Below are 15,206 nucleotides of genomic sequence, written 5' to 3' on the forward strand. Positions count from 1 at the left end.
CCTTGATGGTAACGCTGCGCCCGGTGCTGTTGTCGTGCATGAAGACGCGCAACATGTGCGGGATGAGCTGAGGCAGGTAGAGCTTGAACTCGCCGCCCAGTGCCACAACGATCTGCTCGATCAGGAGGATGATGGTGTTCTGCATGGGGTTGTTTGGTGTCCAGTATTCCTGCAGAACAAAGCAGAAGCATAAATTGTAATACCATCACATAGAGTATTTAACCAAAAACTGATAATCGTAAAACCAGTGATGAAGTGAATTACATTGATCATCTTGCCACAGTGCAATGTTCTGCTTGGAAACCTTGGGTCTTGGCATTCATGTGGATGCCACCAGACATGCTACACCCACCTAAACACTTTCACAAACCAAGACAAGGCATTGTACCTCACCATAAAAACTGCTCAAAAATTGCCTGATGAACGTGACAAAGAGCTCAAAGCATCGACCTGGCCTCCAAATTCCCCAGATTCCTATCTGATTGAGCATCTGTGGGACGTGCTGGTACCCCACCTCACAAATCCACGGGAGTAACAACACATCCTAGGGATGCTCAATCAGATGTGGATTTGGGGAATTTGGGGGCCTGTTCAACAGCCCTGTCACATTTCTTTACCCTTCCCTGACAGTTTTTTTGGTGAGGCACTGTGTTTTGTCCTGCATGGGAGGCCACTGCCATCGGTGCCATGAGGGGATGTATTTAGTCCGCAATGGTGTTTGACTGGGTGAACTGTGTAAAGTTGCATCCAAATAAGTGCCAAGACCAAAGGTTTGCATTGTAATGAATGGTCAATGTTATTCACTTCATCTGCCAGTGGTTTTATTGTTTTGGCTGATCAGTATATATGCAGTATCTGTGCAGAGGTAGGTTTTATGTAGAAATATGTTTATTAGAGTGAGTTAGGGTAATCTACATTTTGCACACAGGTTAGCGCAGCAATAAAAAGTCTGAATATTAAATTTAATAAAAATTAGACCTCAACAGTAAATAAATAGTGTTAAATTTGAATTTATGAGGACTAATATTGCTGCAATTTAATTTATCTATCTTTAAAGTTATCAAAATGAGTCAATCTCTGCTGCTGAAAGTCCACATTTCATATGTTACAACTCTTTAAATCTACTACTAAACCTCATACTGTCTCTTTACTTTAAACAACCTGGTCTAGAGAATCCCATGACCAAAATTATCCTCTGTGACCTAAAAAATGCACAAACTGACAATACTCAAGTTAACGAACAGATGTGACCGTTGCAGTAAGTCATTCGTTTTTTTGTCCCAAATAAAAGTGACCTCAATACATGCAAGTCCAATTTCTGAATATAAATTTTTAATATTCAGAGGGTACATCCAAACACTTAGTACAAAGCACTACCTCAACCTCCCTGCTCTCATATAATGTTTGTGTGGCGCTTAAGAACTGGGTCAAAATGTGTTTCCAGCAATGAGCTGAGTGTGACAGAAACGTTTGGATAGATTTCCCTCTGGAAATACAAAGCTTTCACGTGCCAGAGGCAGAGAGGGTCACGATACTAGATGGCGAGGAATGGAGACAATTTCCTGTCAACTGGGACTGACATCACGTCTGTTAGGCTCATGACACCTTTTTGGAAAACCTATGCATGGCCACTGTGTACATTAGAGATAATGGCAATTGGAGTCAAGGTGGAAGACTTGAAGTCACGCAATGCGTCAATCAGTCAATGGGCTTCAGCTGTGAGATCTGGCCGAGGTGTTTTGTCAGTGACCAGAGATCTCAAGCAGCCCCCGACTTCCTGCTTTCCCTGCCTGTGGCAGCTGACTTTAGAGCGAGTGAGTGTACATCCTGAATGGCTATTCCAGCCCCCTCATCTGGATGCAGGAGCTGAGCTGGAGCAAAAATGAATAGATTCTTTGTTTCAACTCGCCATTTATTAACTCAGAGGGACTTGAGGCACAGCGGTTCAGTTCTCTCAATTACTTTCCTTCAGGAGGAGTTACCGCCATGGCAAAAGTGGCGGTAACAGTGTTACAAAGATTCCGATACAAGGACGGTCATATGATATTTTGTGCCTTGCCATATGATTATGTGCTAGACAAGTGTATTTGTGCAAGTGCAAGGACTATGGCTTTAGCAGTTGGTGGGTGAATGTCAGGAGTCCTCACCAGTTTTCTCTGAATTGGACAACGTGAGCTGATCGGCTGTCAGAGACTGTAAACAATGAGGCCTCAGATATTTTTTTGAAAATGAATATTTTCCTCTTCGTTTTGGCCTCTCGTCCACATGCAAACTGAGTTTTAGGCAACCAAAATGGAGATTTTTGAAAACGCTTACGCAGGTGTAGATTTTTTTGAACTCTGGTTACTTTGTATCCATGTAAAAAAGTAAATTAAAGCATTTGGGTAAGACTGTAGTCAACTAACAATGCCCACTGTTGCTTCATGTAATAAGTACGTGCCAGAAACAACAAGGGCCAACCACCAATTTGTTTATATTTTAGTAATTCCCACAGATTGGGCACAGAACGACAACAGACTTTTTTTTGTTGTCGTTTGTTTGTAAGTTTATATCCCCTATTATATCATTCTGTGACCCCTTTCTAAAATGGGAGGTTTGTGTTGGTCAGTGTATGCAACACAAGTTGAGCTCTCCATGAGTTCTCTTTTTTCCTCAGCAGCAGTTTGTGCCTTGCAGGGTGGACAATAGATCTGTTGATCCGGATTGAGATGAGAGGTGCAGTTGCTGCAAGTGAATGTTAACTTTTAGATCCAGCAGAATGAAGAATTAAGTTTCACTTTCAATGCACTTGACTGCTCCATCTGTGCTCACTGTACACTATGCACTTTGAGAGGAGAAAGCATAACAAAGGAGTATATATAGTTCAACAGCACTCCAAATGAATGGTACAGGTCCAAAAATAAAAAATCTATTTGTGGGGGCAGAATTTTTTTTTATCATATTGGGCTGCCGCAAATCAATGGGCTGCCACAAATCAATGAATGTGTGGGAAACCCTGCGTCAGCACTGCTTCACACTTAAACTTTTCTTTTTCTGCAAGACCACCAGAGATGACGGTCAGGCCCAGTCAAACCAACAGATGGTGGTACTATTTTGGGAGTTGTCAAAGAGGAATGGAAGAAAAACTTCAACATGTCCAGAGCAACACTCACATGTATAAGTGAGGTCCTTCATCCCTCTATCACAGGGGAATCAACAGCAATGAGAAATCTAGTAGATAAAAAAGGTAACACTAGCCTGAACATTTTACTACCTTTGTGACGACGGAAGACAGCTAACCCCCGTAAGTGCTTGGGGTTCTTTTTGTGTTCAAGTGTGGATGGAGATATTTTGCAAAACACAGGTCATGTGGACATATTTTATTTTTTTTAACAGAGGGAGAAAATATCCGTTTTCGAAACTATCAGTATACTTATAGACAGGGCCTAAAAGGGATAGCACAAAAGAATATAACCCAAAAAACATTAATTTCTCACTCTCCCACAGCCTCTTTAGTCTTGTTAGTAAGTACCACGCCACAAATTATGTGTACTGTTGTGTGACAGGGAGCCAGACTTCATCCAGGGGCCCTGAACACATTACTCCTAATGAGGGAAGTAGAGAGCACAACTGAGTGCAATTAAGAGTTTGCAGCTGTTTGTCTGACTCACAGGAAAATAAGGGAGGCTGGATGATCACTGTTTAGGGACTGGGGTGTGGGGGCTGTTGACACAGTTACTCACTCTGATGAGGGTAAAGATGTCGTCCATGTAGGGGCGGATGTGGATCTTCACAAAGCACACCACCATTCCCATCTGCTGAAAGAGGAACTGGAGAACAAAAGAGCACAGAAAGTAAAATGAGTGAGACAGTTGCCTTGACATAATTAACCAGATGTAAACAGATAACAAATAAACCAGACGGGCTCTTTCCTCTCATTCTGCAGTGCTTCCTACCTCTCTGATACTGGCATCACAGACCCGGATGACATTGAGGAAAGTGGGCATGACCTGTGGCAGAAACTGGACACATTTGAGGCCCAGAGACTTAAAAATGAATGTGACGGCCTGGACCACCATGGTGTGGTGGTTGGAGAGTGAGGGATCTCGAAGGATGCGCATCAGAGTGACTATTGCCACAGCTGGGTAAAACTCATCCAGAGGCAGGTTGCCCATGTTCACTAGCATCTCGCTGGTGCTGTAGTCCGCTGTATGGCAAAGAAAAAAGATTTGATTATTCATTTTTGTAACAAATGAATCAAACAACATTTCCAACTTATCACACTCTTGAGGAAGAAATGGCCGTGCGGTGTGCAATGAGGCAGAAGTGTTGGCTTTATTTTTTCTGGACTCACTAGCTGTTGTTCTTTCAAAATAAATAGGCTAACACGCCGACAGAGCCGTGAACACCGCCAGTCTTGTATTACTGTGTTCTTTACTTTCTGTAACCAGTGTAGCATGATTGCATGTTGGAATTAGCAGGCTAGATAGCTAACTAGACAGTCACAGACGATATAGCAGAGGAAATAGGATCAGCTCATTAATTTGTTTAAGGAACAGTCGTGTCTGTATGACACAAGACTTAAATTAATTTCAACGTTTTGACTATTAAATGTTACAGTGTCAGAATGGGTGCCGCTGCCATTATGGAGAGAAGGTGGAAATAACTGATTGAAATTAAAGTAAGTATTTCGCATACAATGTTGGAGTAGGTGCAGCCACAATGACAAAATTATTCCGTGTTCATCAACACTGATAGGACGTTTTGCAAACTGTCATTATCTGTACATCTTGGCACTGATAGTGACTGAAGGTTGTGCAACCTCCTCCAGTCACACAGGGACATAGGAGCTGTAGAGGGGAGACGAGAGTTGTTCTGAATGGACCAAAACAAAGAGCTTGATCAGTGGGTACTGCTCCAGAGAAAGCTGGCCCTTTCTGCTGTGTGACTGTGTCTACATGTACTGTTCTACATTTTAACATGTATTTATTCATTTTTGGACTGGACTACTACAACAGACCCAGTGCTGTAAGCTAAAGTCGAGCTGAACAAAAGTCTGTGATTTGGTGTGTTGGCCATTTCCTGTGTCAAACTTTAAATTAAAATTAAAAGCCCTCTAGCGTTTCACTCATTACATGTTCACCTGGGTGTCATATTTCCATCGCTGCCGATTGGAGTCAATTGGACCTGGCGCCGATAAATATTCATGACTACAGCAGGGTCACTTTTCCAGGGATTAATTGTTGATTGTAACCTTTCCCATTAAATACAGAAGCCAGATGTTAGTGGGTATAAGTACATGTTTGTCCAGTAGGAGAGGGGCAACAATGTCACAATACGCATAAGCTGTGTCCGAATCCAGGAGTCACTTTCTTCTAATTCTTTGGTGGTGGGGAGATTTGACAGTTGGCAGTGGGGGAAAACTCTTATTTTGGATCAAAGATGTTGTCTTTAACTCGCTATGTGAAGTCAGCACTCGCATGAGTCAAAAGTAATAAGCGTTTTCTTTAGTCAGACAGTAAAAAAACACTTCCAGCTTGATTCTTAAGAATAAAAACTGCTCATATAAACTATTTGTGGCTCTCCAAATGTCATCATACCATCAAGAGTATTGGAGCATATTTTACGACTATAAATCCAATTCCAACTATAACTTCATCAGCCCAGTCCTTGTGACTATGTAGGACAGAAGGCGATGCCGTCATGACACTCAGAGACTATTAGTAAGGCAACAATTCTCCAGTGTTTAAATTTGAGAATATCAAAGCTGATTTATGGCCTACCAAACAACCCCGCCTCACCATCCAAATCAACACTTCCTCCTTCACAGTGAATACAGCTGAAAGTGTTTCTGGGGCTGGCTGTAAAGTTTGACAACAATATTAGGCTGATGGGAAAGAAGAGCTGATGTTGCTGGCTTGTTGCTGCTGGCTGTTTGTCAGTTCTGGCATCAGCCTGTATTATAGCAGTGGACGACAAATCAAATAAGGGTTGTTTTTCTTTTATTTTTTACTACATGACGAAGCTGGATAGCGGTAGCTGATGACTATGCCCTGGTGTGTTTAGTCTTGTTTAAACCTTAAGAGCAACTATGGAAAAGTACTGTAACTCTGTTTGCCAACATAAACACAATACACTTTCTCATTTGGGCTTCTTTCATTCTTTTTTTGGCATTATGAGGTAATGCACGCCGATATGGGTTCACATGTTTATAAAGTTCAGTCTATTACAGTTACAAATTTTATGACAGTAAGCACAGGATATGCATTGATATTACAAAAGAAATAAGAGAAACACATGATCAAACATGTTTGCTCTATGCTGTGGCTCATGTGGTAGAGCGTGTCGTCCACTAGTCGGAAAATCGGCAGTTCAGCCACTGGCTGCCCCAGTCAGCATGTTGAAATATCCTGAGGCATGACACTCAACTCCAAAATAAAGCCAGCCGCATGAGAATGTTTAACTGATGAGCAGGAGGGACTTTGTAGAGCAGTCTCAGACACCAATATGAGAATGTGTGTGTAAATGTGTAGTCTAAAATCACTTTGAGTGATCAGAGTACTAGAAAGACAAATCCAAGTCAATATAACACCCAAAATTTGCATTAATTGCAGGGCAAAGTTCAGATAACTTATGCAAAGGAAAAATGGCAAAACACAATGCAACATCACTGCAAGCTCACATCCTTGATTGTTGGAACAGGAAGAGTAATAGTTTGGTCACTTTGCAATCGCCAAAAGGAAAATAACATGAGAGAGTTGTAAAAATGATGGATGCAGGATAATGGATTTTTTGCCAGTATCTGGTATAACAAAATATAACAACGCATATGGCAAATCACCAGTACCGATAATGATATATCCACTTCTTCTGCACCTAATTTTAATGATCATCAAATCTCTTCTGTAGTGAAAATTAACATCATATTATGCATGCACTTTTCATGATGGCCCAACAGCAGATGGAGATGTAAAATACATTGCTTTTCAATATGTGTAATTCATTATGAAAATTAAGAAAAATACTTCAACTTAAGGTTGATGTTTAGTACATTAACACAGTCAATTAAAAAAAAAAGTATGTGTAGCAGAAATCAGCATGATGGCTGATTCCAACATTACATTTTAAAGCCAATATCTGCTGATACCGATGACGTAACAATATTATCATGCATCCCTAGTTAAAATCCTGTCCCGCTGTATTTTAAAAAGCTGTGGTGTGTTCTGGTGTCTGATAAACCTTCAAACTCATGAATACCTGTACAACTCAAAGGTGTTTCAAATTGTGCCATTTTTAGTCTAAACATCCTCTAATTATCACCTTTACTCAAAAAATTAGAGCGGTTGCCATCTGTAGTAAGCCACTTCAGAATCACCTTTTAGTAAAGCAGAGCCACATGAGGGATTAGGCAGCTGTGGCCAAAATTAAGAGAGCACAGTTCTATGTGTTTTTTTAATGGGCTCTATGTACAATTTAAAGCGCATGAGTTGTCTGCATATGGTTCTCAACATGGAGGTGGCTCAGGGCTCAGGACACCCTTACTCCTCTTTATCTTTACAAAGCAAATAGTGATTCGCTGCTATATTAAAGCTCAGAATGTCACATACACAACCTTAAAACAAGAAACAAAGCAGTGGTGGTCCTTTTAAAATTTATAATCCACATTTCTTTTTTAAATAAGTAATTTTATTAATGTGTTTTCTGACAGGCCATGCAAATGGGGTCAGTCTGTCCATTTATTTTTTACTGAGCTATTGAGTTTTACAAGGCATCTGAGAATAACGACGTCTGGTATTCAGCGTTTCACTGGCCTTCTGCAGGAGTGCAGTTTCAGCTGCTCCAGTTGTCTCCTGAAAGACTCTGGACTGTAGACAAAACAGATTGGCACAGAGCTTACAGGCTAAAGAGGGTAGCTTTGAAGCTTTTATTATTCCGGCCTTCACCAAGTCTAGATTAATGACGGTGATCGATGGCTACACATCTGCATCTTTACAGCCTACAAACAGGCATCAGAGTCACTAAGTGAGGCAGCAGTGCTGTAGTAATTCAGGCTTCAGCTGTGAAGGCAAAAAAACTCAAGTGTTTCCGAGCCATAATACCAGATGTAAATACAGCAACCTACTAAGAGGGAATACGCATCATTTCACTAGTTTTATGACCCTGAAGTTCTATAGTGATGTGATTGCTCTCATTTGAAGTCATGTGAGGAGACGGGCCTCGCCAATGACCTCCCACGTAACAAAATACATGCTGTCATACTGAGAGCTCCAGACACTGACCCTGACGAATCTGCCAACAGATATACAGCTTCCAATCCGTGGTCACGGTCCATTTACTCAGAGTACAAACTGGTAAAACTATTACCATATTGTCCAAGATCACATTCTGAGACACATGACTGGATCAGACGAGTGGAGACCTGCATTCACCATTTTTACTGCCATGAATTTTGGAGATCTCCAGAGGATGATGGCCTTCAAGTGACAGCATAACCTTTTCATTTTGAAGCATCATTACATCAAAAAATTTCCATCCATAATAAGGTGCATCAAATCCTCCTGAATTACCATGAGAGTTTCTGTGGCTTATCACAGTCAACAGCAGATGAATCAGTATGTCATCGGTGAAAGCATGGTCTTTCCATAAGTGCCATTATCTGGATAAACTCTATAGTGTTTACTGATAAAACCTCGAGACTAAAATCATCAGTTTGTTTTTTTCTTCCACATTGTGGAAAGTAAAAACTATGCTGCCTATTGAGCTCCTAGTTTAAGGCTGTTCACACTTCATATGAATACCCTTGCTTACACTTAGAGCAAAATCAACCTGAGGGTATATAAGAAAATGACCCAGACAGGGTCTGAAATTAACACCCGCTAAGCGCTAAATCAGAGTAGTTTTTCCATGAAGCGAGTAAACTTCAGAAGGCTATCCGCCACACTGGCGGGTAAATGTTTCCACCAAAATAGTCATGTCATAAAAAACTATGCTGAGTCTCCACTGCATTTTGGTGTCATTTAGGGGCGCACTGCTCTGCTGCTCCTTGGCTGCTCCAGTGCTGTCTGAGTCTCGAACACACAACAGATGGTATTTTACACACGTTGAAACGGTGCTGCAAAACTGACCATCTCAGGCACTCCCAGTTTTGCGGCACTTTTTACCACACTGGCCATCAGCTGATACGCTAAACTATCACTTGCAGCTGGTCTGCTGTTAGCTAACATTGTGCCCATACTAATCAAGGTAATAAATTAATAACATGGAGGCTCTGTAGTCCAAACCAAAATGGCAAACTTTTTATTGCCTCAGACATCAATAGCAGCCAATAAAGATTCCTTCCATTCTTACCTTTCAGAAAAAACAAACCCTGAACATAAACAATGCATCATTGCCTACCAGAGGAAACTTATTCACATGCTGAGGCTGCAGTGATGAGTTCAAAAACAAAATAATTTTGCTTCAAATTTTGCTCTGGCCTCTTTTTTAAATTTGCATTCATAATACAATACAATGGGTTTTTTTTCAAAAACATTATGTGACACAAAAAGACAATTTATTACTTTGGTCCGTAAGAATATAATTGGCCGGTGGATTTTTTCATCAGGGTTTCCCACACAATTATTTATTTGTGGCAACCCACAACACCTGCTGCCATAAAAAAGACTCAATACTTTGGAGCCGGCCCGTTCATTTTGAGCGCTGCTGAAATTTATATATCGTTCGATCATTCATTGCACAACACTCTGGGCACAGATGTAGCAGCAGAACGTCAGGCACACTGGGTCTGCAGTTTGCATTCACTTGCAGCAGCTCCTTCTCTCATGCATTGAGCAGATATGATCAGCTCTGAACGGATGGACAGATCAATTATCCATCCTGTGTGTCACAAACTGCTGCTGAGGAATAAGAGAACTCATGGGGAGCTTCACCTGCGCTTTGTTCACAGACCTGCAAAAACGTAAGAATTTAGAGATATCTGACACCGGACCCAGTGTTGTAATCTGATATTACTAAGTATTTAAGATGAATTTATCTTTCCATTGAGATACTGGTATTGTTACACACAGCTCAGGCTTTGTTCTCATGGTTTGTGACAACAAACATATTGAATTAACAGATTTCAACAGCAATAAAAATAAAAAACTCAATTGATGTGTAATGATGACGATGAATTATTCAGCTGATATGGTTATACATTTTGGCAAATATGGAATGTATTAGTATCAACTCCCACACATAAAAAAGTGACTTACATAATTTACAATCATGAGTCTATAAAACAGATGTTTGAAGAGATGTCTGTCTTAAGGGTCACTTTAGATGAAATATCTCCACTCTAAAAGGCCCCACTGCAGTTGTCGTGGTTACATTTCCCTCTGAACTGGCACACACTTATTTTCTGGGAGATTTAGTTGGGTGTAGATCAGACAGAAGGCAGAAATTAGATCCCCAAGAACGAAGGCTCCAACAAATCTCAAACCCAAAGCCATAGCTGCTGTTGACTTTTCAAATGCACGGGCAAGACCTCTAAAATTGTGTTTTGTCTTGAATGCGCAGCCATATCGCTTCACTGTGCTCTATTTTTAATGATCTGCAGATAACCATGAGTGGTTTAATCCAGACATTGGTTTTGTGAGCCAGATTCATCCATTCAAATGACCAAGATTGAAATTAGATCTTTTCCTGAGCTATCATATTCCGACCAAAGAAAAATTTTGCTGCATAACTAAAAAGGTGTCTCACTCACAGCTCTTTCCACAGCACTGACTTGTAACAAACTGTAGGGTTTCTGTCTGTGCATTCATGTTTAAACATGCAAATGTGTGCAAAGATAACACCTGCACAAACTGTTTCATTTCTCAATTTGATTTTCCACAATTACATTTTCATCAATTCAGTGAAGCGTAAAAATATTGCATATCACTGTGCTATACAGCTGATTTTTTCAAATGTATAATCTGTGACCCTCAATCCTTTTCACATCAGCTGCTTTGCATCACTAAATCATTCGTGAGCATGACAAAATGGAGGCAGTTCAATCTTTAGCTGTTTTTTTATAAATCCAAACGTTGCACAAGAACTGACGAATGAGATGGAGCTGACCAACTGCAAATGCCTTGTTTCTCATCTCTGATGCCTTTTCTGAATGACATTTACATGTATCTACTAAAATGCTAACTGCCACTTCATAAGTTTTGTGACCTTTAAAACTGGAGATGTTTGTTCCAATAAGTCACCTCACAGCCCCTCTTTTAGAAGTGTGTGACTGTGTGGGCAAATTCCATTATGATGAATGTGAGAAGTCCAGGATAAGACCTCTATATAAAGACAATACTAACCATCAGGCTCACACAAACACACTGTAACCACAGCAACCACCCCAAGGCAGTGGATAGACCCACACAGTCAGATTTTAAAACAAGATTTTCCAGCTGTTGCAGAGTTTAGAATTTAATACTGCAGTAACTCTGAGGAACACAAAAAAAGTTTAAAATAGTCCATATTCTTTTTCAACCTACATAAAAGAAATGGACTCCAATGATACTATTAGTGCAGTTTTATAATACTGATTCCTTTTTTTGTCGTATTTTACAATTTTTTAAATTATTTTTTATTTTTGTTTTTTTGTCTTGTTTTGTGTTTGTTTTACATTTTGTAAATTTTGTAATTCTCAATTGATTTATTTTGTGTCTTACCTACTACCAATGTTAAACTGAATTTGTTTATATGTACTTGGAATTTTCTGTGCAACTGATGTTACTCTATGTTGAATGGTGCAGTGGGGGTGAGGCTCTATTGGAGTAGAAACATTGGGTGGCTGGGTGTGGGAGGGGGGGCACATATTGTAATTTTTTCCAATTGATCTGTGACAAACTTTACTTGTATGACTGTACTTGTATGACTCTAAATACTAATAGAACTAATACTAATAAAAGAGCAAAAAAATACTAACCCATATTCTGACTCTTCGTACAAAATGATATAAAAACAGTTCTCAAATTTGTGGTTAGTGAGAGTGGCCTACCTGAGTCCTGACTGGACTTGGACTCAGAGAGACTGACGGCAGAGGCGTCTCGTGATTGGTCAATCATGCCAATGTTCACCTTGTGCTTGTAGGGGTCCAGAGCTCCAAGGAGGCCCAGTACACGGATCGCCTGATGGACAAACAGCACACACACACAGTTAGCATTGTTCAACTGAACTAGGTTTGCCCTCCACTTAAAGACATGTCCAATAACCAAGGTTCCAACACATTTGTATGGACCAAATTTAAAAACGTTCCCATGACTTTTCAAGGACCCATAATGATTTTTTTTCTTGTGTTTTTCAAACATATCTGATTCAAAACGTACTAACTTGTGTACTGAAGCATTTTGAAGCAATTTTTCGTTTATTCTCCCCGGTCCTCGTGTAAGTCAGTATGCATGGACCCACACAAGATGCCAGTGCAAGATGCATCTTTTGACCATGTACTAACCTCTCTGACATACTACTACTGGCTATAGCTACTTGTTTCTGTCTGTATGTTTGTGTATGGTCGGGGTAAAACTGAATTGCCCTTCTGGGATGAATAAAGTTGTCTGAATCTGAATCTGAATCTAAATCAGAACCAATACTGGTTCTAATGTGAACAGTAATCAGTCTTAATGAGGACTATGTGGAACATTAGACAAAGAGCACCAGCAATAGACATGTAAGGCATATTGCATGAGTAGTTTGAGAAGCCTCTGTGGATGTTATGATAGTTGTTTTTCAGTGACTCTGGGTCCCCGCTGGAATCTGCAGTAAGTACCATAAATCTGAGCCCAGCTGCTGTCCTCTGTAAACAGTGAGCAGAGCCATCTTCAAGGCCTACAGGCTGAGATGATTTTACACTAAAAAGACTTTGACATAAAAATGACAACATACAAAAGCAGGCTTGACATAAATGCTTACTGTAAAAAGTTCACAGTTCCTTCAGGGAGTGCAAAGACTATTGAACAGAGTATACAGTCAGCCTAGTCCAGCTACTCCCTTTGGGTAATTGGCTTAACAGGGTTTCAGATTCATCAGATAGTGGAAGGGCGAGAGTTGCCACAGCCAATATTCACGTGCAATACACCGTATATAGTGACAATGCCCTCATTGAGACCCACGTAATGCAATAGGCGATGGAAGAAACTTTGACAATTATCACTTACATCACAGTTCAAGACTAAGGAAAAAGTTCCATATAGCGATGGAAAATGTGCATAGCTTCATACAGTATGTACTTGTGCAATTATAATACACCAGTCACAGTCTATACATCCAAACAGACCTTAATGTGGTTAGTGTATGTTGACAGGTCGGGTTTCTGGCCCCATAATGAGTCACACAATGTTGGGGTTCCCACTGCTGCTAAGAAACCCCTAAAGGGAAAGAGGGGTGCATACCTCTCTCCTGATGCCCTGGTTTTGCTCTGTCTTGAGGAAGTTGAGCAGCACCTCCAGGAGGGAGGGGTACTTGCGGTATGGCTCCACCACATAACCTGTACTTGCCACCTGCTGGCCCAGAGTCCACAGCGCCACCTGGTGGAAAGTCACACGCAGATTCTCTTTGAACAATGATGGATAGATACATGATAGAGAAGCTTGAAGCATGTTTGGGATGCACTTTACAGCTGAGCCAAAACTAAACAGTACCCACTGGCCAGACCAACCATGTCCTTGTAATAAAATGTACCTGATTTACAAAAAATGCTACAAAAGTTACAAATTTTCATTCGATTGTATTCTAAATGTCCATCTTATTATGTATTAATAGATGGAAATAAAAATTGCAACCATTATTCCTGTTTGTCTGCCCTTGACATCGATTAAACTTCGATGCCTTTGTTCACTCCTGGTTAAACAGGGAATACTAGAAGCACAGTGCTCTCAAAAAGCTTTCTGAGCGACTTTAAATGTTTCCAGAAGTGACATCTAGTAATGTTTATTAAAGTAGATGTGTATTTACTGTACCCAAGACATAAATATTTTTCAGAACTTGGAGTAAAAGGAAACTAGAACCAGATGAGGTGGACGGTAATTTTCTTGGCGTACCTGTCGTTTGGCCAATGAGGAGGAGTCCTGCAGCATGTCCATGATGATTGGAAAAAGCTCATCCATCCACTTCCTCATCTCCAGGCCGCTCACCTGACAGAGTAGGCACAGGAGAACCAATCACAACCAAGGAAATCTAATACTCTGTCCAATTGACTGTCACTTAAATGTTCTAAAATCTAAAAGGGATTGAACAATTAACATTGAGATGACGAGTGATTCCAGAGAACAGTTTCAATCTGAGCGTGTCTCACCATAGTCCTTATATTTAGAATTTTGTTGTCATAAAAAGTACTTGTTTAATTATTCTGATGGAAAGCTTTTTATTGTCAAAGTGTTGCTTTCACACAGACAGCACTAATTTGGGTCAGATTCGTTAGGGGGGGTGTTTTGCTGAATCATTTACAGTATCAGTATCTTTTCAGACACTACCTCTATGAGTTACCATAATCTGAAATTTTCAAATTCTACACATACTTACTTTAAGCTTGTTAACATCTTTTATTTTTTTGTTCTGCATGCAAGTTCATGTGGCATTTAACAGCTTCTGTCTGTATCTCTACGTTTTCTTGTCTGTTCCCGTTCTGGTCCCTGAGCAGCTGGCCTTCTGTCTCTTCTTGTACTGAGCCAACTGTGAACATTTGGTCTATCTGATCATCTTCTGCTTTCTCTCTGAACAGCTCAGTCTGCCTGCCTTTAACTATGCTTTCCTGACTCCTCTGTGGGAAACATGGAAGCACCTGGACTATGCAGATCAAGGCAGACATCCATGCGTGGGGCTCTATTCTCAACTTTCCATTGCAGAACTGTTTGCTTGTTTTAAAACTGTTAAGTGAGAGACTCAAAGAATTCAGTTATGTGTGCTGGGTAAACTATTCTGCTGAGGTTTATTGGGTTTCAATCTGCAGCAGCTAAAGAATCAATATAACTCATAATTCAACCTTACCTGAGCCAACTCGCCGATGGTCGCAAGCACACTAATGACCACTCCAGGGTTGGGGTCTGGGTCTTTCAGTTTGAGGATGAGAGCCTGCAATATTAAAAGGTAACAGTGTCACTTCAGCCATTGAACCCCAGTGCTCCTACTGACTACTATTAATTATAGTAATCAGAAAAAAAAATCTTTAAGGGTTTCAGGAAATTAGACTGTAGTGGATCACACAG

The 15,206-nt window shown here is 40.5% G+C and overlaps 1 protein-coding gene across 1 annotated transcript in view; it reads right to left on the reverse strand.

The window, feature by feature from the left end:
* The window catches only part of mtor (mechanistic target of rapamycin kinase), a 121,244-nt gene that overhangs the window by 93,611 nt on the left and 12,427 nt on the right, over positions 1-15,206 (reverse strand). Inside the window, exons 15-21 of the mRNA XM_042491148.1 lie at positions 14,989-15,072; positions 14,043-14,135; positions 13,395-13,529; positions 12,005-12,134; positions 3,936-4,186; positions 3,723-3,809; positions 2-169 (exon numbers count right to left, since the gene is read on the reverse strand). Coding sequence (XP_042347082.1) covers positions 2-169; positions 3,723-3,809; positions 3,936-4,186; positions 12,005-12,134; positions 13,395-13,529; positions 14,043-14,135; positions 14,989-15,072 — 948 coding nt within the window. The remainder of the gene's footprint in view (position 1; positions 170-3,722; positions 3,810-3,935; positions 4,187-12,004; positions 12,135-13,394; positions 13,530-14,042; positions 14,136-14,988; positions 15,073-15,206) is intronic.

This window comes from Plectropomus leopardus, chromosome 8 (assembly GCF_008729295.1).
Source record: "Plectropomus leopardus isolate mb chromosome 8, YSFRI_Pleo_2.0, whole genome shotgun sequence".
NCBI lineage: Eukaryota > Metazoa > Chordata > Actinopteri > Perciformes > Serranidae > Plectropomus > Plectropomus leopardus.